Here is a 25,834-nt window from a genome sequence, read left to right as displayed (position 1 = left end):
GTATGTCCAAGGTCAGCTAACATAATTTCAAGCCAAGACTCAAAGTCATGCAACCTGGCTCCCACTAGTTTGGACCCAGAATCTGTGTTCTGAACTGATGTGTATCATGTTTCCTTTCTAGATGCTAAAGTGGTTTAGGATCTAGAGGGTAGATAACCAGAGGTACTGGGGGAGGAAGACATAAAGGACCAGATTAGGATGATGATCTAGTGTGGCAACATTGATGGAACAGACCATGGGACCCTTAGCTCTTTTCTACTTTACTATGACATTTCTAATAATAAAAAAGGTAGATATGTCCAGTTTACTTGTTAATAGCATGAAAGTATGTTATTGCCCCAGCATATAAGGATATTTACAGACCTAAATAAGTAGGTCTTTAGGCACATTAGACACATGTAATTTATATAGTCTTTCAACCTATCTTTTGACTTTGTTTAAACTTGATGGAGTGTAACACATTAGAGGAGACATGGAAAACAACAGGCTCATTTCAACAGAAAATGATTCAGAACCAAACAAATAAGTTTGAATACACACAAGGCATCTTGTCAGTTTGTCATTAAGCAACCTCTTTCAATATGCTCAAACTCAGATTGGCAAGTACAATTATAGTCATGGGCAAGCAGTAGTTTAGCATTGAGTTTACCACAGTTTATAGGCAAAGACATAGACTAGAACTGCAGTGTGGAGAGCAAGTTAATGTTGATAAGAATTTTACATTATGTATTTAATTAATATATACCTTTACATTTTATAGGAGAAATACTGGAAGTGGGACTATTAATTTTGCAGTTTCTTTTGCTTTGAATACCTACCAGGCTCTATTTTTGTGTTTTAAAGGCTTTTTGTTGAAGTTTAAGTAACATGGTTAGAATAGTGTTTATGTTTATGGTTTTGATGTAGAAACTCTGAGCTTTTTACTGTGACAGAAGTGCCCAAGACCCTCAATTACATTCATCATGACCCTTATGGTCACTTTCCTCCTTTCCATCTCTCCCCCATTTTGCTTGGCTAATTCTGTTGTATAATCAAAAGCCAAGTGTTTTGCCTTTCCCTTCTCTAGCTAGTACAGATGAGTAAGATCATCTGGTATTGGTCATTTCATTCTGACTTGTTTTGCTTAGTATTATTCTCTCCAACTCTAAAAAATCAGAGCAATCTGCACGTTTTTTATTTTTTCTGTTAGCTGCAAAATATTCCACAGTTTACATATATCACAACTTTATCTGTCTACCTTTCACTGGGCATTTGGGTTATTTCCATATTCTGACTATTGTATTTAGTGCTGCAATGCATGTTGGTGTGTTCATATCTTTTTGACTTGATGTTTTTGTGTTCTTGAGGTGAATGCCAGGAAGTGGAAACACTAGATTTTATGTAAGCTCTATATTTAGTTTTTTGAGAAGTTTCCATACTGCTTTCCATAGATCCAGAAGTTACTCCCACCAATATATATTGAAAGTTCCTTTTATCCACATCTCCACCAATACTGATTATTTTCACTCTTTTAATATCTGCCATTGTCATGAGTGTGAGATAATATCTCACCCTCATTTTGATTTGTATCTTCCTGGTAATAAGTCATAAGCTGTGAGTTTCCAAGAAAAAGGCCGTGGGCACATGGGACTCAAGCGTTTGGTGGCTGAGAGCTGCCTCCCCAGGCCGGTCCACAGCAGCAGATGGACAAAGGACTGGGGGAACGGAAAAACAGGAACTGGGACCCTGGGCTGGTCGGTGACAGTTTATTTCTCCTCCACAGTATAGTTTGATCTCTCTCCTTATGGCACAATTGTAGTTTTGGTTTTGGTCATAGTCCCAGCCATCATAGTTTTATCATCCTAGTCTCCTTGTAGACTTCAAAGTCCTCCACCGCATTACATTTTCTTCCTTGTCTCGTTGTAGTCTCATAGTCCTCTACTTCCAGTCACAATCATCATCTAGTCTTCCTTCTAGTCCTCAAAGTCCCGAAGTCTTATTTCTCATCCACCAGTCTTCAGTGTCTAGTTCCCCCATCCCTCTTACAGCATAGTTATATAGAAATCATGAAGGGGGGAATACATAAAGGTGGGGTTGAATATTATCATAACAACAAACAAATGTAAAGCCACTCCTTCAGGAGATTAACTCAAGGACAAAATTTCATCTGAGGGTTGAGCACTCCACATTACTAGGAGATTTTCTCAAGGGTAGGATTCCATCCAGAGTGTATTGCTTTCTCCTTTCCTCAGCTAGTAATCAATTTAAACAATCATAGTAAATTTATTTCTTATAATATTTCTAGTCATTTTGTATGAACACAGTAAGAGATATATTAAGCTTAAAGGTTGGCTTTTCCTTGGACATCTCACTATATATTCTAGATAATAGTCCTCAGGCCAGTTCAGTAATTTTTTTTTTTTTTTGCTTTTTGAGTCATACCCGGCGATGCACAGGGGTTACTCCTGGCTCTACACTCAGGAATTACTTCTGGCAGTGCTCAGGGGACCATATGGGATGCTGGGATTTGAAGCCGGGTCAGCCGAGTTCAAGGCAAATGCCCTACCGGCTGTGCTATCACTCCAGCCCCAGGCCAGTTTAGTCTTTCATAATTCCAGAAGGGCTCTTATTCAGTTACTTCTTTTTGGGTCATGGCAGAGTTTGTTCCATGACCATACTCTTAACTTACTATACTTATGGTACTTAGCCTTTCTCCTTTCTATGCCTGGGTAGCTTGCAGCTTGCCCTGGGTCCGTCCAGTCCCTTTGTCAGGACCCTGCTCTCAGAGTGCTAGGAACTAAGGGAAATTGAGGCTTAACTAAAGTAAATATGGATGCCCGGGAGTAAATATTATTTTGGCATCAATTAACTACCATGTTACAAAGCATAGCATCAACTGTCTTCCTGTGTCTATACAAAAAAGACATTGCTAAGCCATGCAAGTGACATAAAGGAAAAAGGAAAACAATATGGGGTTATTAGGGCTTGATGGAATTGGGTGTGCCTCAGGGGCACTGTTGTGGGAGTAACTCAGTAATCCTTAAGCAAGCTCCCTGTGGGAGGAGCAGGGACAGCCCAATGTTATCCAACATTAAACCCTTTTAAATATGCCTACTCAACCATCTATACTTCCTTTTTGAACAAGTGTTTGCTTATCTCTTTCCATTTTTGATGATATTATTGGATTTGAGTTGTTACTGAGATTTGTGAGTTCAAGTCTTTATTTATTTTGAATATTAGTCTTTTATCTGATACTTGGGATGCAATTATTTAATCCCATTAAGTAGGATGATTTTTAAAATTTAAACCCAAGTTTCTTTTGCTATGCAAAAATCTTTGACTTTGATGCAGTCCAGACTGTTTCTTTTTGCTTTTGTTTTCTTTGGCAATGGAGTCAGATTGTTAAAGGCAGATTATTTTGAATAGGAAAATTGTTTCAAATTAAAAATATTATAAAATTAGAAATAATCAGAGATCTCAGGAAAGGTTAAATTTTGTAATATCTCTTTGAAAATGAGAACTTACCTTTATTTCTTTAATAAAAGGAAAAGAAAATAACCCTTACATGGTTTCAAATGATACGTATGAAAACTCTAAAATATGGTGATAAAGAAAAAAGCTAAATTCAACAACTACAAATAAATAATACTCTCCTCTTAATTCTCTATTTCATTTAACTTTTACTTTAAAATTTTATCACTCTAATATGTGATCTTCATGGGTGAGAATAGTAAAAGAAATGTTTATATTACTAAAATAACTTTCTTACAGTTTTCAAGATTTTTTTTACTTTGTTTGGTTTTTTTGTTTGCTTGTTTGTTTGATGAAGACAAAGCTCATATTTGAAAATATATATAAATTTTAAAATATAAAATCTTAATCAATATATAGTATCTTGCATACATGCCAAATGTATTTTATTAAAATATAAATTTTAATCAATATATAGTATCTTGTATACATGCCAAAATACAAATAGAAATTGGTAGTGTAATTATTTTATACAACAGAAGTAGATATTTTACTGTTTTGGGTGAGACATTAATTCATTTCTCATATATATTTATATATGAGACCCCTCATATATAAATATATATGCACTGTCGTAGCACTGTTGTCCCGTTGTTCATTGATTTCCTCGAGCGGGCACTAGTAACGTCTCCATTGTGAGACTTGCTGTTACTGTTTTTGGCATATCAAATACGTCATGGGTAGCTTGCCAGGCTCTGCTATGCAGGCGGGATACTCTCGGTAGCTTGACAGGCTCTTTAAGAAGGACGGAGGAATCGAACCTGGGTCAACTGCTTGCAAGGCAAACTATTGCTGTGCTATTGCCATGCTATAGCTCCAGTCCAAAAATACATATACACAAATACATATTTAGTGAAGCAAGATAAGTTTTACTGAATGAGATCTACTAAAAAAGATAAGAGGGGAGGAGCCAGAGAGATCGTACAGCAGGTAGGGCACTTGCCTTGCACCAGCCGACCCAGGTCAATGCCAGGTATCCCATATGTTCTCCTGAGCACTGCCAAGAGTGATCCTAGTGCAGACCCAAGAACAGTCCCTGGTTCATCAGGTTTAGCCCCCAAATTTTCAATATATGTATATTTTTAAAAATTGGGTGAGGGAAAGAAAGAGGGATACATTTTGAAGGGAGAACATAGGCTTCTCTAGAGTGAAGAAGGTCAGCAAGCAAGCATGCATATAAGCAAACATAAAAAAAAACATGTTCAAAAGAGAACATGGACAAGTCCTGAATGACTTTTGGAGGAGGTTATATACAATTCTTCCAAATTTATTTTTTCTTGGTGTTCTGTTGTCTCCAATTGTATTTTTTCTTGGTGTTGTCTGAATGCATAGAAGTTAATCTGGCAATATCACAGGGAAAGACTTGTTTTATAGTTTTTAACAGAGGAAATATATAAATATAAAAGTAAACAGCCCTATGACCTAAGATAATAATAGAGCCTTACTGTATCCTAATAGAGGCTTGACATACTCCTTTTTACTAAACTGTGATTAACACCGATTTTTTTTATTATGCAATTATATGATTTTATGGTGTTACGTGATAATGTTAAAAATTTCACTGGAAAGTTATGTAAAAGCAGTCACCAATATTTGTAGAATTAATCCTATAGAGAAACTAAGAAATATAAAATCCGAAGTAAGATTAAGTACGGCTTCTTATAATTGTAAAAATAGGAAATATATTCACTTACATTCTAATATTGCTTGTATTCTCTTTCCATTCCTCTCCCTACACTCATATCCACATTCATTTTTATGAGAATTTCAAGGTATTTTCCAGAAAATATAGGTTCATTTATCTTGTGCCTGAGTATAGAAATAAAAAATTGAAAATAAATTCTTGTTTTCTATATAAATCACAAAAAGTTACCTTTTCTTCATAACTGTTTTACCTCCTTCTGATTCAAGAAGAAAACTGTATCTCAGCTTTATGCAACCAGTAGGTGCCAGAGTTATTAGTTATTATTTAGAGGCAAACTTTTCCAAAACAGCAAGATCAGATTTACCCCACTGAGGTTTTAATCCCATCTTCCCTTGACCTTTCCTCCAAAGTCAATGCCTTTTATCCCTCCATTCACAGTACTTCCTCCAGGCACTTTTCCACCTCCACCCAGGTATACCAACATATAGTTTATTTGCTTTCTCCAGAACATCTTTTCCTTTGAAAACTGGATATGCCCTTCTTCCTCCCCATCAGTGGTTACTCCCCAGACTCCATCTACTATCATAAATTGAAAATTTTTTGTGGGAAGAAGACTCATAGACAAAGACTAATCGAGCAGTAAATACTATTATATTATAGTAGCAGAAATAGTAACTTTTAGTAACTTTTATCTTAGGAGTTTTCCTATAAAACTATTCTTATTTCTTTCTCAGAATTTCTGATTTGTAATTTGGTTTCTTTGTAGTCTCGTTCAGCAGAAGCTGGTGCAAAATCATCCGATGAAGTAGTAAATGATGTTGCTGGAGACATCTTGGGTAAACTTCCACACAACTTTGATATTGAGGCTGCAATGAGGAGATTTCCGACAACCTATACTCAGAGTATGAACACTGTGCTTGTCCAAGAGATGGGAAGGTTCAATAAGTTGCTGCATACCATAAGGGAATCATGCATTAACATTCAGAAAGCAATCAAGGTAGGGGAATTAGCCCAGAAAAAAATTCATTAAAATAAATGTATCACTCATTAACTCATCAAAAATTTGTTGGGCACAAGAAAATATGTGCAATATTGGGAAATACGCCCTTGAAGAGCATCTAGAATTTTTTTTTTTTTTTGCTTTTTGGGTCACACCCAGCGATGCTCAGGGGTTACTCCTGGCTTTGCACTCAGGAATTACTCCTGGCGGTGCTTGGGGGACCATATGGGATGCCGGGGATCGAACCCTGGTCGGCCGCATGCAAGGCAAACGCCCTACCCGCTGTGCTATCGCTCTGGCCCCGAGCATCTAGAATTTGTGGTGGTAAGTAATAAATGGGAAAATAATTATAAAGTATGGTATATAATGATGGTTTATATGATAAGAGAATTGTTAAGATACAAAGCATAAGGGTATAAGAAACACAGAGCCTCTGCCCTTACAGAGCTGACACTATATTAAAGGAGACAATTTAAAAATAAATATTTAATATAATTTTAGAATGGTAAGTTCTATCGAAAAAGATAAAGTCTTTTGTTAATTTCTTTTCCCATGTTTATTACAAGGTGTATTTAAGGTCACATTCACTATATTGAACATATTTTGTACATGGATGCAATGAAATTCTATATACTTTTTAGAAATATTTGTGACTACATAATTACTCTGTAGATTATAGAAAAGTAAAATTATTGTAATGAAACAATCCAGTTAGTAATCTTAGAGACATCATTTTACCAATACAGTGGCTTCATTCACTGGTATAAAATTTTATATAAGTGAGTGAATATTGGGGCTTCTTCAACTTTTTTACTTATGACCCCCTTTTACTCAGATTTTTATACAACCTGTTACGCAAGTATGTAAAATAGGCATACAAATAAAACATTTACTGAAATAAATCATAATGATCTTATTATAAAATCATTTAATATTTTATTTATTTGGGACACACCTAGCAAAAAGACTATTCCTGATTCGATGATCAGGGATCACTCCTGGTGGGCCTCAGGGGACCTGGTGTGGTGTTTGGAATCAAAGCCTGGTCAGACACATGCAGAGCAAGTGCCTTACTTGCAGTGCTGTATTTTTCATGATTTTCAATTATAGCTTAAGAAACTAGTGTATAAACTGTGATTCTTTAAATACACAACTACCATTTTTAGGAACATTTGAATGCATATGTCTTGCACAGTATGTTAAATGTACCAAGAGTACAGGGAATATATTATTTCCTGGACAACATTAATCAGAAGCAGCTAAATTTTAATACAATAGAAATATATTTTATTGGGCCAAGGGGAGCGCTAATGGCTGGATCTCTTCTTTTGCATCTGGGAGTCCTGAGTTTGATACCCAGTACCACAGTGTTCTGCAGGCACCATCAGGACTTCACCCTTAAGCACTGCACCAGGAGTAACCTCAGAGCATTGCCAGGCTTTGGGGGGAAAGCAGCAAAACCAAATATGTATGTAATACATGTGAATTTAGTAAATTTATTATATATCTCACAATGTGATAACACAATCTGTCACTGAAATGAAAAGCAGTTACTATCTGGGGACTATAATAGCTCTATGCAATAAAATGTCCTTCAATTTTTTTATAAAAGGTAGATTTATAGTTGTTGATGCGGTATGATGCTAGCTTATAAGAACATAACAGACTGTTTAGTTCTTAGCTGTTTATTTCCTAGTCAAGTAAATTACAAAAACTTTAGACTACAACTTAAAAAAAAATTGATTGTCCACAATCTATACTCTTATGTTAACGAAAGATTAAATGTGTTTTAGGGGCTGGTAGTGATGTCAACAGAGCTTGAAGAAGTAACTAAAAGTATTCTAAATGTCAAAATTCCAGCAATGTGGATGGGTAAATCCTATCCAAGCCTTAAACCACTTGGGAGCTATGTGAATGACTTCCTAGCAAGATTAAAATTCTTGCAGGTGAGTTTATCCAAATAATTATACACACACACACACATACCTATGTATGTATGTTTGTGGCCAGAGCTGGATTATGTCCAGGGATCAGTCTTGGCAGGGCCTGGGGGCGGGGGGGGGCATGCACCCTACCCACTGTACTCTTTCTTCAGCTCCCAAAAGGTGATATATTAATTATCTTCAGATTTTATTTTCTTCATCATGCTTCATCATGATGAGTCTTATTCTCTAGTTTTTCTGTGCATCTAGACACAAATGATCATTACTCAATATTGCATAAAGTTTACAATTAACCATGAACACTGAAAGATCAAGTTACTAACATTTAATGGGGGTAGAAAATTAGGAAGCTTCTTTAGGAGCAGGTGTTCATATTGAGTGAAGTTGGACATTAAAGTTAATGATACTTGAAGAATGAAACAGTTTGTCAACGCTTTATATTGATTTTCCATGAAATATTAAGTGTTAAAATAGATCCCTAGAGCATATTATCTTGGGAACCATAGAAGATACTAGATAGAAGCATTATTTCCTTGTCCAGCACTCTCCTAGGTCATGAAATCATTAGATTGCTAGTTCAGCCCCAGATAGTAATAACCTCGGTAGCTAATTGCTCAGAAATGTTGAGTACACAGAAGCTTACCTACTAATTATCTGCAGTACTGATGCTAAACTTTGCTCAACAATATAATACATTATGCAACAATGTATATTAGATATTCTCTATTGCATAGAGCTTTTCTGGGATAATCATTGGGCCTGTATAAAACAGACAATTATATCTGCACTCATGCACACTGTGATCCACATATAGTCTTTGGATATAAAATGAAATTAGAACAAACAATGAATTTTCTATTTATTTTAAGCCCATGAGAATATATCTTACTATTCTTTGGAGTGTTTGTCCATTTATGAGTTCACCTAACAAACAGATAATAGGGAGAGTGTTTGGAGGCATATTTTATTAAGTGGGGCTGTATTCAAAATTTAAAGGATTTTATTATTGAAACACTTGTCTCCTGGCACCACAGCACTGGTATGAGGTTGGCCCTCCTCCAGTCTACTGGCTTTCTGGCTTCTTCTTCACACAAGCCTTTCTAACTGGAGCCCAGCAGAACTACTCCAGGAAATATACAATCCCTATTGATCTTCTTGGGTTTGACTATGAAGTAATGGAAGACAAAGAGTATAAGCATGGTCCCGAAGATGGTAAGTACAAGTTGCAGAATGAGTTGACTTGAAATCTGGGCACTAACTAGAAGATGTAATATCTTGACTTAATCAGAGATTAAAAATAATTTATTATACATGTACTTTATGTGTACATCCTTTAGATATTTAAGAAAAAAAATATGACAAGAGCATGAGTGAGAATGAAAAAAAGAGAAAAAATGATCAAACAAATGGAGGACAGAATGTATCTTTTGTACAATTTTTTTTTTTTTGCAAACCTCTCTCCACTTCTTCTGTTGATGAAATGACCAAGGATCACAAGCCTACTTAGTGATGCTCCCATAGTTGGTTGTGATGCTCCCTGGGCATTGCCCATCTGGTTTGGGTGCGCTCATACTTCTGGCCACAGTGCTTGCCAGGAGTCATACTCTTTGGGTTGGGTATTTGCACACATGCACACATTAGTTGGGGTGCTCACACATCTGCTTGCCGGGCAGGGGTAGGGTTTCACTCTCGGTCTCAGCACCTCTGTTTAAGCTGTAGTGCCTGTTGAGAGTTACATGCTTGAGTTGCAGGATTTCCGCATGTCTGGCTGCAGCGCAGAGCTACCTGGATGGTGCTCAGTGCATGAAGCCAACCCTGGCAGTGGAACTCCCAACCTCTCCCCCTGCACGGCACCAGCCAGAGATCCAGATTCGGACTCTAGGCTTGCAAAATTTTTTAAGTCTGAGGTTATTTCTCATCAAAAGTTAGGGAGAGGAGCGTGGCCTAATCGTCAGGGGCGTGGCCTAAGAAAAGTGGGCGTGGCCTCATTACCCGCGGTCGCTGCTAATGTGGCGGCAGATAATTCCCTCAACATCCTATCCAAGACTAACATCCTAGCTATTCGCTAGCAGTAGGACAATAAAACACAAGCCTTCACATAAGAATTGAAGGAAAAATCTCAGTAGGAGACCAGGTTCTACAAACGGCAAGTAAAAAGGCAACCACTATTAACTGAGCCTATCCACAACCCTTTTTCACAACAAAAGGAAACAGGGACACTCATCTTCAAGGGCCCTCTTTCATGCCACAATAACAACATGAAGAAACAGCGAAAATCCCCACTGCAAGCAGAGGACGATCAAAGGAGTCCGGAAACCTCGATGGGCGTTTCCTACAAACTTGACCTCTCTGAGAAAGAATTCACAGTTGAAATCCTCAACATGTTCAAGGAACTCAATGCAAAGATGGACAACTTCAAGGAAGACCTGGCAGAAACAATACAACAGACAGCCGACAAAATACGGGAAGAAATGAGAGCAGAAATAAAAAACCTTCAAAAAGAAATGAAGGATTCGGTACATGAAATCAAAAACTCTCTGGCTGCCCTCAGCAATAGGATGACTGCAGCCAAAGACAGAATCAGTATGCTTGAAGATGAGCTGCAAGAGGCCTACAGGCAACAACAAACCATGGCAAGAGACCTCAAAATAGCTCTAGCCAGAATCAGAGTCCTAGGGGATGATTTCAAGAGGAACAACATTAGAATCATTGGACTACCAGAACCACAGGGAACCAACCCCACTGAAAAAGACACAGTCAAACAAATCATTGCGGAAAACTTCCCACAGCTGGACAATGCGGGCATCCAGATTCAAGGCGCCCGAAGGGTGCCAGCTAAAAGAGATCCTAATAGAAAAACCCCAAGACATATCATAGTTACAATGATGGACATCGTTCAGAGAGACACAATACTGCAAGCAGCAAGTTCCAAGAAGGAAATTGCATACAAAGGAGCACCCCTTAGACTCACAGCAGACCTATCAGAGGAAACCCTCCAAGCTCGAAGGCAATGGTGGGATATAGTGAAAAACCTCAATGAAATCAAAGCTTCACCAAGAATACTTTATCCAGCTAAACTCTCATTCAAACTAGAAGGAATCATACACTACTTTGGGGATAAACAACAACTCAGGAACTTCATAGACTCAAAACCAAACCTAAAAGAAGCACTAAAGGGGCTATTGTAAGACAAGAACAACCCCTACAAACACAACAAACCCTTGCACAAAGATGGCACAAGATCCCATAACAATAATCTCCCTTAATGTCAATGGTCTGAATTCACCAGTTAAGAGACACAGACTGGCAAAATGGATTCAGAGACTCAACCCAACATTCTGCTGCCTGCAAGAAACACATCTGAATAGCCAGAACAAACACAGACTCAAAGTCAAAGGATGGAAAACAATCCTGCAAGCAAACAACTCCCTCAAGAAAGCTGGGGTGGCAATACTAGTATCGGACAACATAGACTTCAGGTTGAAAAAGATTAGAAGGAATAGTGAAGGCCACTTTTTATTAATCACAGGATGTGTACATCAGGAAGAAATCACACTCCTAAATGTCTACGCACCCAATGAGGGACCAGCTAAATACCTACAACAGCTGCTAAGAGACCTTAAGAAGGACATCTCGAGCAACACAATAGTAGTTGGAGACTTCAACACCGCACTGTCTCCTCTGGACAGATCAAGCAGATTAAAACTCACCAAGGAAATACTGGCTTTGAAAGAAGAAATAGACGAGAGAGGGCTAATAGATCTATACAGGGCTTTATATCCCCCAAAAAAGGAATACACATTCTTTTCCAGTGCACATGGAACATTTTCCAGAATAGACCATGCGCTAGGCCACACAGCATACCTCAACAGAATAAAAAAGATAGACATTGTACCAGCTATCTTTTCAGACCATGATGCACTGAAGATAAAACTTAATCGTGGAAAAAGACCAACAAAAGGAGCCCAAACCAGGCAGAAGAAAAGAGATAATAAAACTTAGAGCAGAAATTAACGACATGGAAACCCAAAAGACAATCCGAAAGACCAATGAAACCAAGAGCTGGTTCTTCGAGAAAATAAACAAGATTGATAAACCACTAGTAAGACAGAGAGAGAACCCTTATAAGCCGAATCAGAAATGAAAAGGGGGACATCACAACAGAAACCAATGAAATTCAAAAGATCATCAGAGACTACTTTGAAAATCTCTATGCCACGAAACAAGAGAACCTAGAAGAAATGGATAAATTCCTCGACTCCTATAATCTCCCAAGGCTGAACCAAGAAGACCTAGAGTACCTGAATAGTCCAATTAACACCAAGGAAATTGAAATGGTAATCAAAAGTCTTCCCAAAAACAAAAGCCCAGGTCCAGACAGATTCACTAGCGAGTTCTTCCAAACATTTAAAGAGGACCTTTTGCCAGTCCTTCTCAAGCTTTTCCAGGAAATTGAAGAAACAGAAACCCTCTCAAACAGTTTCTATGAGGCTCATATCTCCCTAATACCAAAAGCAAACAAAGACACCACAAAAAAAGAAAACCACAGGCCAATATCCCTGATGAACACAGATGCGAAGTTCCTCAACAAAATATTAGCAAATAGAATTCAACAACTCATCAAAAAGATTATACACCACGACCAAGTGGGATTCATCCCGGGGATGCAAGGATGGTTAAACATCCGGAAATCAAACAACATAATCCAGCATATCAACAAAAGAAAAGATAAAAATCATATAATCATATCAATAGATGCAGAGAAAGCATTTGACAAAATCCAGCATCTGTTTATGATGAAAACACTAGCCAAAATGGGTATAGAAGGGACCTTGCTCAATATAGTCAAAGCCATTTACCACAAGCCTATGGCAAGCATCATCCTCAATGGGGAAAAACTAAGACCCTTCCCTCTGAGAACAGGGACAAGACAAGGATGCCCACTCTCTCCTCTTCTGTTCAATATAGTACTGGAAGTATTTGCAATAGTGATTAGGCAAGAAAGAGATATTAAGGGCATTCAGGTAGGAAAGGAAGAAATCAAGCTCTCACTATTCGCAGATGATATGATACTATACCTAGAGAACCCTAAAACCTCTACCAAGAAACTCCTAGAAACAATAGACTCGTATAGTAAAGTTGCAGGCTATAGAATCAATACCCAAAAGTCCATGGCTTTCCTATATGCAAATAATGAGAGAGAAGAAAGTGACCTGAGAAAAGCAATCCCATTCACAATTGTGCCTCAAAAAATCAAGTACCTCGGAATCAGCTTAACAAAAGAGGTAAAGGACTTGTATAATGAAAACTATAAAACACTACTTCAGGAAATAAAAGAGGACACGAGGAAATGGAAAGACATCCCTTGCTCATGGATTGGGAGAATTAATATTGTCAAAATGGCAATTCCCCCAAAGCATTGTACAAATTCAATGCGATCCCTATAGGGATACCCTTGACATTCTTCAAAGAAATGGAGGAAGCGCTCCTGAAATTCATATAGAACAATAATTCCCCACGAATAGCTAAAGCAATCCTTGGGAAAAAGAAAATGGGAGGAATCAACCTCCCCAACTTCCAACTCTACTACAAAGCAGTTGTCATTAAAACAGCATGGTATTGGAACAAAGGCAGAGCTGCAGACCAATGGAATAGGGTTGAATACTCTGGCATACACCCCCAAATATATGATCATCTAATCTTTGATAAGGGAGCAAGAAATGTGAAGTGGAGCAAGGAAAGCATGTTTAACAAATTATGCTGGCATAACTGGACGGCTACATGCAAAAAAATGGGCTTAGACCTCCATCTATCACCATGTACAAAAATCAGATCAAAATGGATTAAAGACCTCAACATCAGACCAGAATCCCTAAGGTACATTGAAGATAAGGTCGGCAAAACCCTCCACGGCATTGAAGCCAAAGGTATCTTCAAAGCTGACACGCCACTGGCCAAGCTAGTGAAAACAAAGATAAATAAATGGGACTATCTCAAACTAAGAAGCTTCTGCAACTCAAAAGAAACAGTGACCAAAATACAAAGATAATCTACAGAATGTGAAAGGATATTTATGCAGTACCCATCCGATAAAGGGTTGATAACAAGGATATACAATGCACTGGTTGAACTCCACAAGAAGAAAACTGCCAACCCAATCAAAAAATGGCGTGATGAAATGAACAGAAACTTTTCCAAAGAAGAAATCCGAATGGCTGAGAGGCACATGAGAAAATGTTCAACATCACTAATTATCAGGGAGATGCAGATCAAAACAACAATGAGATCATCTCACACCACAGAGACTGGCCCACATCCCAAAAAAACAAAAGCAACCGGTGTTGGCGTGGATGTGGGGAGAAAGGGACTCTCCTTCACTGCTGGTGGGAATGCCGACTGGTTCAGCCCTTTTGGAAAACAATATGGACGATTCTCAAAAAGTTAGAAATTGAGCTCCCATTTGACCCAGCAATACCACTCCTGGGAATATACTCCAGAGAGGCAAAAAGGTATAGTAGAGATGACATCTGCATTTCCATGTTCATTGCCGCTCTGTTTACAATAGCCACAATATGGAAAAAATCAGAGTGCCCAAAAACAGATTGGCTAAAGAAACTCTGGTATATTTACACAATGGAATACTACATAGCTGTCAGAAAACATGAAGTCATGAAATTTGCATATAAGTGGATCAACATGGAAAGTATCATGCTGAGTGAAATGAATCAGAAAGAAAGAGACAGACATAGAAAGATCGCACTCATACGTGGAATATAAAGTAGCTGAGAGGTACAAGCTTACAATGTTGCGATTCCTGGCAGACATTTCTCTGGACTTAGTTACTAAAATACTAAAATACAGAAATCCAAAACTATGCTGCTGCTAGTGCGGCCTCCTGACCTCATATCTCTTCATTCTCAGCAATGGAAAACAGATTACCAAATGCTTTCTTTTCAGCAGATTGACTTTAGGGGGAAGAAACTCCAAGCAATAATAGTGAATTTTTTTGTTGAAATATTGAATGTAATGAAAGTAAAGTGAAATTTACCAGTTACACATGCGGGGTGGGTCGCTGGGGAGGTGGGGGGAAGGGGGGAGGTATATCGTGATTCTTGGTGGTGGAATATGTGCACTGGTGAAGGGATGGGAGTTTGAGCATTGTATAACTGAGACTTTAACCTGAAAGCTTTCCACATGGTGAATCAATAAAAGAATAAAAAAAAAAACGTTAGGGAGAAAATAATGGTCAAATAAAGCGGGTAGTAACTTCGTGGGCTGGAGAGACAGCACAGGGGTCAGGTGCTTGCCTTGCACATGCTCAGCCCTAGTCCCATCACCGACACCCTCTGTGGCCCCCTGAACACTGCCAGGAATGATCCCTGAATACAGAGCCACAAGTAATTCCTGAGCACCACACACACAGCACGCACGCACACACACACACACACACACACACACACACACGAGAAATCTCTGAGTTTGATATAGTCCCATATTTTCGCTTTTGTTTTCTTTGCTGGTATGGAGTAGAATCCTTGAAGATCCTGTTGAAGACCATGTCCTGGATAGTTCTGCTTATTTTTTCTCTGTATTTTGTGGCTTCAGTTCTGACATGAGTCCTTAAACCATTTTTAATTGATTTTTGAGCATGGTGTGAGGTTATTTCCTTTTTTGGCACATGGCTTGCCAGTTTTCCCAGCAACATTTGTGGAAAATGTTTTCCTTTCTCCATAGAAGAAAGGTCTTAGTGTTATCAAATCCATAAATCTGTTAACACCCACACCGATGGTGTGGCCCAGATAGCATTTCCTTTCTTTTTCCCAAGGGTTGTGCTGCCTCGGTGGTGCCCTCTGTTTTCTAGCATCAGCGGTCTCTCTCACACTGTGGAATACCTCCCTTTATTCTGCCGTACAGATATTGTACTTGTCACTGACGGAAGGTTTGTAGCAACCCTACATTGAGCAAGTCTGTCAGTACCATTTATGCAACTGCCTATGTACCCTTCATTTCTTAACATAAAGCACTTGATAAAGGTACGGTCACTGTACTGGTAGTGCTGCTTGTTGTATGCTGTAGATTATCATAACTTTTAGCAATCCTGGGAGACCAAAAATTCATCTGACTCACCTTATTGTGACATTACTTTCTTTTAGTGGTATGGAAACTAACCCAAATTATCTCTGGTTTGCGCCTACACTGGTTTGTTTTTCTCAGGTGCAACATGCTCTAGAATTATTCACTTAAAGTCAACAAAGAATTCTAGTTGCTTAATATCCACACCCCTTCAGCTATTGTTCTATGTTCCTGTTCAGTTTAAGAGCAAACCTGGTTCTCTCTCTCTCTCTCTCTCTCTCTCTCTCTCTCTCTCTCTCTCTCTCTCTCTCTCTCTCTCTCCCCTCCCCCTCCCCCTCCCTCCCTCTCGTTTTGGGCCACACATGACAGTGCTCTGCACTCAGGTATTAATAACTTCTGGTAGTGCTCCAAATGAAGGAACCATATGGAACTGAACCCAGGTCATCCACACGCTAAGCACATGCCCTACCCACCACACTTTTACCCACCAGCCTCTCTTAGTTTTCATTCTCTGCAGTCAACTGATGCTGTCTTTCCAGATTGACGCATGCTAACAAATCATCTTTGTCTCTCAGCCATTTTTCTACTTGACATCCACCTCTTGTTAGACGTTCTTCTCTCTTTGTTTCCTGGCATCATTCTCTCTGACTTGCCTTTCCTTACTGCACACATTTGTGCTTCTTTGTCAGTTTTCCTCTCAATATTGGCTTTCCCAAGGACTCCACACAGTAATGACATCTTTTTTCCTAATTGCATCCTATCCTCCAAGTAATCTCAGACTTTCAGTGTGTCTTTAAATATTTTCTTCTAAAGTTAAAATTAAAGGCATTAAACAAAAATAATAGTGACTTTCTCTTTTGCAGTTACAATAAAATCCAGATCCCTTTTGTGTCCAGGTTCATAAAACCTCTTCATTATTTGGATTTTATTCTAACACATAGTCATGAGGCCAGGCATGTTCTGTCACTCCCTACTTGTAGGCAGTTCATTCCTTATCACTACACTCAGGTCACACTACAACCTCCTGGCAATTCCCAGAGCACTCTAGTTTATTTTCTTTTTGGGACCTTTGTGCATGCTATTCCTAAGGATAGACTAATCATGGTGACACTTTTCACCCTCAGGTTGATCCAAAGAACCTCTCTGAACAGTGTCTATTGAAGCCCCAGCTGGCCACCTTGTCTAACTCGCTTACATCTCTGCTTACTAACTTAACGCTTTAGCTGCACTTTCAATTATATCATTCACTTCTTTATTGTTTCCTCCCCTGCTGCAGACTGATTCATGAATTCCATGCTGACAAATCATACTGCCTCTGTCTTCATCTTCTTGCTGCAATACAGACTCCAAGAAGCCAGCGACATTGTTTGTCTTCATCATTCCCCCTTATGGCCCTTCAGTCTGGCATATATAGGCCTCAAATGCTACGGCAGAAATTCCAGAAATCGCATTGTTTAAATCTGCTATCTATTCATCTTTTTAAATTTAACCTTTTAAACTATTTATTGCAATCTTTCTAAGTGCTTAAACAGTTTGACTGTAGACATGCCTTTAAGAACAATATAAGAGGAAAAGATCACTAGATTTAGTGATATTTTAAACCTAATCATGTTATGGACTAGAGATACTGTGACTGACACTTGTTTGAATCTTGGCACCACATAATGGTCCCCTGAGCATTGCTGGCAGTAACCCCTAAGCACAGAGCCAGGAGTAAGTCCTGGGCACTGCAAGGTGTGGCACAGAAAACTGAAAATAATCTTTTTTTTCCCTTAGCCATAGACACCTAACCCGTCTGGCTGTTCCAAATTCTTTTCTTCCTTACACTCACAACAGGCAGATTCCTGAATACCTGGAAGGATTTTGACAGTTTCTGCCAAGTTTACTTGAATGTTTCCAAACCTTCTCCCAGCTGTCTTCTTTCCACAATCACTTCTGGGTTTTTTTTTTTTTCACTCCTCACTTTCCTCTGTGGCCCCCAAGTCTAGCATCATGGCTTACGACCTGCCCAGGCCATATACATGATTTCCACCCATGGGCCCCTTGGAATATCCTAAGGATACTCAGGGGACCATATGTCACATTGGTTGGTAAATGCTGTTTATTGTTTCTTTACTTATATAGATCTTTATAAAAATAACTTTTCTCTACGGCTCACTCTTACTGGTCATAAAAGATACCACAAAAATCTAAGTTTGAGGTTCCACATCTTCCTGAGTCAAATTATAGACTAGTGATGTTTTATAATGTTTTATAAGAATACTTAGAATCAAATTAACTGTCTGGGCAGATGGGAAATGAGGATTTAAGTTGGTAAAAAATAAATAAACCAAAGGCGGGCTAGGTGTTTTGTACCACTCATAGCTTCCTGGAACTGCCTGGCCCTCCCTTCATCCACAGTGGAACTTCACGATGCACATGCTCAGATACAGTCCCCGTCAACATTGTGCAACAGCGAAAACTAAGGCTTCACTTCAAAAGGTCTAATTACTTGCCCAAGCTCGTTCAGCTAGCACTGGACTTCTCTGAGCCCAACTCCAGGCCATCTGCTCTCATGCTCAGCTTTCTCTTGGCACACTAAGTATTTTGGTAGAGGCAGAAGTTTGGAAACACTTTATTTCTCAAATTTCTAATTTTCCTGAGGCTGGGTTTGTTTTTTTGTAATTATTAATTAGAGGTAGGTAATATGGTGATGACAGTGTTGATACTCAGGGTATAGATGTGCAGTAATGGGACCACACCATTGAAGTGCCCAAGACCCAACATCCTTTTGTTCCTCCCAGTCCGCCTTCCACCACTCCCTCCCATAATTGCTATTCTCACTTCTATAATCCAGGGCTAAGGATTTATCATTTTATACTATGTATTCTTTAGTTTGTATTCTTCTATTCCACTGATAACAGATCAGCTAGTATTTCCTTCTCCCTCTGACTTCACTTGCTGCCCTTCAGTTTAATTGCAGCAAACTCTGCATGCTTTCATCTTTCCTATGGATGCATCATGCTCCACTGTGTTTAGATATTGCAATTATTTTATCCCATTCATCTATTGTTTTAGGTTGTTTCCATGTGCTAGCTGTTAGACTTAGTGATGCAATGAATATTGGTGTGCAGAAATCTTTCTGAGTTAACATTTTTGTGTTCTCAAGGTAGATTCCAAGAAGGGAAAACACTGAGTGATATTGTTTTACTTTTTTTTTTTTTTATAGGGAGGCACACCTTGCAATGCTTAGGGGTTACTCCTGGCTCTGCATTCAAGAGTTATTCCTGATAGTGTTTGGTAGACCATATGGGGACCATATGCTGGGGATTGAACCTGGGGTGGCTGCATGCAAGGCAAGTGCCCTACCCACTGTACTATCTCTCTTGACCCTTAAAAATTATTTTAACTTTTGGGCCAGAGCAATGGCATTAGCGGGAGGGCATCTGCCTTGCATGCGGGTGACCCAGGTTCGATTCCTGGCATCCCACATGGTCCCCTGAGTATTGCCAGGAGTGATTTCTGAGTGCAGAGTCAGGAGTAACCCCTGAGCAATGTGAGGGAGGCCCCCAAAAGCCAAAAAATGTATTTTAACTTTTATTTCTTAGTTTTGGTGTTGGGGCCATACCTGGCTTTGCTCAGGGATTACTCCTGGCTCTGCATTCAATGATCACTTCTGGCAGAGCTCAGGGAACTATATGGGATGACGTAGATCAAGGTCAGGTTGGCCATGCAAGGCAAGAGGCTACCCACTGTACTATCTCTTTGGCTCTCTACTCTTCCTTTTTTGAAGAATTTCTGTATTGCTTTCCATAGATGCTGAACCAGAGAACAATCACCCACAGTGAATGTGGTTTCTTTTTGCCCATATCCCTGCTAACAACTAGTTATTTCCAGTGTTTCTGTGATTATGTCATTCTTACTTGTGTAAGATGATATGTTATTCTTATTTTGATTTGCATTTGTATGTTCTTTTTCGGTTCAGTGGCAAATAAATAAGTCTGTTTATTTACCCAAATAAAAATGTGCCAAAAGGGTTGCTTTATAGCCCTGTAAATTAGATTTTGCACTATACACCCTGCATTAGTTTGATTTTGGCTTGTGGGATACACCAGGCAAGCCTCAGAGGTCACTTTTGGCTCAGTGCTCAGGAGCTGATCCTGGTAATGGTTTGGTTCCAATATAGTGCTGGAAATTGAACCCAGATCTCTTGCATTCAAAGCACTCAGCCCAGTGAAATCTCTTTCTGTCCTCACTCTGCATATTTTAAAGATTTGTCTTATCCAGGGGCTGGAGCAATAGCATAGTGGGTAGGGCATTTGCCTTGCATGCGGCCGACCTGGGTTCGATTCCCAGCATCCTATATGGTCCCCTGAGCACTGCCAGGGGTAATTTCTGAGTGCAGAGCCAGGAGTAACCCCTGTGCATAGCCGGGTGTGACCCAAAAAGAAAAAAAAAAAAGATTCGTCTTATCCAGATTTCTGGGAGCTCTGTGTGATTCCTATGTGCCCAGTGGAGAGCGCTATATAGTAATAAGAAAAGCAGAGGGAGCGAAGAGATAGAAGAGCAGGCAGGGTACTTGCCTTGTACACAGCCAACCTAGGTTTGAGTCCCAACACCCTGTATGGTCCCTCAAGTCTGCTAGGTGATCCCTGAGCACAGAGCCAGTAGTAAATGCTCAGTACAGCTTGGTGTGACCTCAAACCAACCCTACCCTGGGAGTGGAGGGCAGAAAATAGTAGTTCCTCAAGAGAGGAACTGAATAAACTAGCTGCAGCTGTATCTGACAGTGTGCTAGCCACAGCTCTAGTAGAAAAAGTGTGACCCAGAGTCTGACTCCGTCCACACCTCTGTCATTTTCTAACTTGTATCTTCCCTAAGCATCTCATTTACTTTAACGAAAACACACTTAAATATTCTCATCATACTTACTTGGGTTGAGGGCTGGAGAGACATTACAGGGGGTAGGTCGCAGGCCTTGCATGCACCAAAACCGGTTTGTTCCTCAGCACCAAATGGCCCACTCCCCAACACCAGCACCTCTGGGTGTGGCCCTGGTGCTCCCTGGTACCACAGGGTCTGAACACCATATCCTCATCCATTGCATTTGGACAGCTGGCAGCTGAGAATCTCCATGACGGCCCTGGAGCTTCTGAGCACCACTTGGGAGCCCTGTACCCCACCCCAGATTAGCTAAATTTAAAATAACAATAATTAAAAATTTAAAGACGGTAACGAAATTGTTGGATTGGAGGAACTTTGTCTTTGCCACTTTCCTTTAGGTGTTGAAATCCTTTTGTGTTTACCCTCCCGTGTTCTTTTTCTCAGGTGAGACTAACCAGAGCCAGAGATACACTAGGCTTACAAGTGAGGTGTGGCCAGGGTGTGATGCCACTCTCAGGACCTGTCCCCCAGTTCGGTCCCCTCCTGCTTTCCTCTCTGGCCTGCCACCAGCAGAGCTGCCTGTGGCCTTTCATTTACCCTCTCAGGGAGGCCCTTCCTTCCCACAGCCCCCGGCTGAAGACGCGTTGCAATTCAGTGGTATCAGAGGACTACTTAGGGAGTTATTGGGCAACTTATTTGTCAAATAGTATAGCAGATATTTTATTCCAACTATTCTTTTCACCATTAATGAGAAACGACCCTTTCTCTGCTCTCTTGGTTTGACTAAGGATGAAAAGAATGGTTGTAATGATCTTCCCCTGAATTTTCAACTTCCAACCTCCACCCCCAACTTCCATCCACATGTGGCTTTTACAATTTAACTCTACGTAAAATTATGCATAAAGTCAAGTCCCTTAGTCAAACTAACCATTTTTCAGATGTGCAACAGCCAATGGCTCCCATAGTGGAAATAGAAACACATTGCAAAAAATCCTTAGGCCAGCATTGCCCAAGTTGATTCTCAGTGTCCTAATTCACAGTGTTGTCACCAAGTATCTTTGAGGGGGAGGGTGGGCTTATTTCTGACTCCCTTAGGGATTGCTCCTGGCAGCACCAGGGGATCATATGGGGCTGGCACTGAACCCAGGTTCTCTGCATGAAAGGCCTTCTCTACTATACTATTTCTCTAACCCCCGAGCTTTTACCAATATTAACTAATTTGAAAACACGGTAGAAAAATACATTGTTTTTCACAAACGTTTTCCAGTATTCTCAGTCTAACAGCTCTAAAATAAAATGAATTGCTTAAAGTCACATTGCAAATTTTGGTTCAAGTTTTACATCGATTCCCATCATATTTGCTCAATGGTTATCATGTGCAGATAGTTACAGTTAATAAGACCTTAGAAGCATGACCAGCTATAAACATCGGTCAGGTTTAACACATTGCCTAACTTGTGTTCTACTACAGCTATTAGTGTATGATATTGTGTTCTAGAGTGCATTTGTGTGTACCCCACACAGACTAAGGGGAGGGTGTTAGAACAAAAGGAAATTAACTTAGGACATTGTTTGCATGCAGCCTCGATTCTAGTGGATCCCATAATATAGTAAGACCTTTCTTGCAGATCTCCTAGCCTCTACCATGAGTCATTAGTCAACTGAAAATATAAATCTGATCATGTTCACATGAACCAGCAACTTTCCATACACAATTTCAAAGGCCTTTCATCTTCTCCACCCAATTTTGCTATTGAATTATTTTGACTAAGCAGAAAATATTCTTAAAATATGGATATTAAGACCAAGTACTCAGAATACTACTTCTATTCAGAACAAGCCTTCATTTAGCTGCTGACCCGGCATCATTTGCCTTATATCCAGTAGGAATTTCAGATTCAGAAATTTCAGATCAAATAAGATATACCTCTAAGTGTTGTATTAACCTGTTACTTTTGCATTTAGGTGTTTTTATTCATGGACTATTTCTGGATGGAGCTTCCTGGAATAGAAAGATAAGAAAACTTGGAGAATCATATCCCAAAATTCTTTATGATACGGTGCCTGTGGTTAGTATTTAACTAATGATAAATACCTTGGCGTGGGGCCATTTCACAACCATGCACACATTAATTCTTATTATTCCCAGTGATTATTTTAAAAAGTTGCCAATTAAGGGACTGGTCACATTTATTTAGTTTTAGAGCCACACCCAGTCAAGTTCAGGGGCCGTTCACTGCAGTGTTTAGGAACCATGCAGTGCCACAGAAATCTACGTTCCGGCACCATGAATTATCATCTCCCCAGACTCTATTATCATATTTTTAACTGGTCAATACATAAATGTGCCCTACTCATAGTTTTTATTTAGACTTCTTTATTATGTATAGTTATTAATATTGAATTTATGACCAGAAAACACTGTAACTCATGCTTGGTAAAAAGTTATAAGTATGTTTTTCCCATAAGACCCATTGTACACTTAGGGCGCATTTTAAATGACAAAATTACCTCTACCACACACAAAAAAAGGTGAGGAATTTCACACTTGGCTGTGAAAAGGGAACTTTTATGCTCTGAAAACTAAAACAAGGAGACAAATTTCACCAAGTTCAACCTCAGCTGGGCATGTACTTGCCCAGTGACTTGCGTTATTTTATTTGTTGCTGCTTGGACATTCCCACAAATGATCACAAACTCAGTGGATTGATTTTAGGATTTTTACACACACCACACACACACACACACACACACACACACACACACACACACACCCCTTGACCTAACAATAAGAAACTCACATCTTACTATAAAAAAAAACAACACCATGTTTCTTAGGTACTGATCTTCAGCATGCGTGAGTGATTAAGCTACACAGTATTAAGTTCCAGTCGATTAGTATGCCATGAAAAAACTTTTCACACTTCTTTGAAGCATAAGCCTGGATGCTATGATATGGGGTTGACATAAATTCTGCTTCAACAAGAATCCCTTTCAGAGCAGCTGTCACAGGCACAGAAAGGCTCATGGACAAATGCGTGAAACCTATTGTATCTAACATCTGTACTAAAACAACATCAGCACAGAAAGTTGGGAGATCCAAATTGAAGTCACATAGGCAAATGTTAAGTAATTTAGGAACTAACTGGAATCACGTTTAGGTTTTTTTTTTCCTCTAAAAAAAAAGCCTCATTGGCTTGCAGTGAATTGAGCAGCCAATGATGGAACTTAATTGTAAGTGGATGATTCTCCAAAGTAAAATTCTTTAGGAATTTCCACTCTGTTCAAAATGAAATATATCAGCTTGAGCGTAGTGACTCATTATACTGCAGTCTGAAAAACTGCTGTAGAATAATCTAGATTCCACAATAATGTAGAAATAGATTAAATAGATTAGCATCCTTTAGCACCTTATTACCTACTTCTCCCTCTGGGAGAACCTGACAAGCTACAGAGAGTTTCCTGCCCACAAGGGAGAGCCTTGCAAACTCCCCATGGTGTATTCATATGCCAAAACCAGTAACAATGCTGGGTCTCATTCCCCTGACCCTAAAAGAGCCTCCAATACAGCATTGTTGGGAAGGATGAGTAAAGAGAGGCTGCTAAAATCCCAGGGCTAGGATGAATGGAGACATTACTGAGACCACTCCAGAAATTCGACAATCAACGAGATGATGCTGCTGATGCCGATTAACACCTAAATACTTGTGTTTTGTCTGGAAAACGTGGAAAAAGCAAAAAGCGTGTTCTGAGGCTTTTCCACCAAAGGGCTGTTATCACAAACTCATAGCCTCCAAAGGGCTGTTATTACACAGAGAAAACTTTTCAGTTCAATTCTAAAGCAAAATACTTCTTCAATACTACCATAGTATGTTCTTTATTCTTAGAAATTACAAGTTTTACTAAATATATTCCAATATTGTTAGACAAAGAAATACATTGCAAACAGATAATACAATAAACATAACAACCCCTTTAAAATGATCACTTAGAACAAGGTGATCCATTTATACAACAATTGACAGAAATTTGGGGTCTAGCCTTCAGTTAATAAGGAAATAATATTTTTTAAGTATCAACCGTGGCAGGTCTCTCCAGTGAAAAGAATATCTGACTTTTTAATAAATGTTCCCAGGTAAATAATGGTAGAAAAGTGATGAATACATGGGGTAATATACCTATGCTAAATTTGGTGAAAATAACTCCTCCCCCCCTTAGTTTTTAAAGTGGTTCTAAAGAATTCTGTGCTCTTAATTTTTATTCATTTATTTATTTGAAATACATATAGGCCATGGATGAGAGCAGAGATAGCACACTCGCCCTGCTGTGATGTCTGAATGAGATTCCCAGCACTGTGCAGTCCCCCAAGTACTGCTGGGAGAGGCCTGAACAACAAGAACTTTCTGGGCAGTGATAGCACTGTTTATAAAAATCTTTATTTGGAACACAGAAATTTTCAGAAAAAATATAATGATATTAAATTTAGATAATACATTTTACTCAGCTTGACTTACATTTCAATACTCTTCTTTTCAGATGTGGCTAAAGCCCTGTAAGAAGGTAGATATACCAGAACGACCAAGTTATGTTGCTCCATTATACAAGACAAGTGAGCGAAGAGGAACACTATCCACCACTGGACATTCTACAAATTTTGTAATTGCCATGACTCTTCCCTCAGACCAACCCCCAGAGCACTGGATTGGACGGGGTGTAGCATTATTATGCCAACTTAATTCATAATTAGAAGATATATTATCATTTCCCTGTTCTAGATAGCTGAGCAGGAAAAAGACTTCT

At 39.2% G+C, this 25,834-nt stretch overlaps 1 protein-coding gene across 1 annotated transcript in view; it reads left to right on the top strand.

The window, feature by feature from the left end:
- DNAH7 (dynein axonemal heavy chain 7) overlaps positions 1-25,830 on the top strand; it is a 270,230-nt gene extending 244,400 nt beyond the window's left edge. The window contains exons 60-64 of the mRNA XM_055123217.1: positions 5,922-6,152; positions 7,949-8,101; positions 9,133-9,310; positions 23,000-23,103; positions 25,571-25,830. Coding sequence (XP_054979192.1) covers positions 5,922-6,152; positions 7,949-8,101; positions 9,133-9,310; positions 23,000-23,103; positions 25,571-25,777 — 873 coding nt within the window. The 3' untranslated portion in view covers positions 25,778-25,830. The remainder of the gene's footprint in view (positions 1-5,921; positions 6,153-7,948; positions 8,102-9,132; positions 9,311-22,999; positions 23,104-25,570) is intronic.
- The last annotated feature ends 4 nt before the right edge of the window (positions 25,831-25,834 follow it).

The sequence above is a fragment of the Sorex araneus genome, chromosome X (assembly GCF_027595985.1).
Source record: "Sorex araneus isolate mSorAra2 chromosome X, mSorAra2.pri, whole genome shotgun sequence".
Classification (NCBI taxonomy): Eukaryota; Metazoa; Chordata; class Mammalia; order Eulipotyphla; family Soricidae; genus Sorex; species Sorex araneus.
The sequence above is the reverse complement of the archived record's forward strand: the minus strand, read 5'-3'. Positions and strand labels throughout refer to the sequence as shown.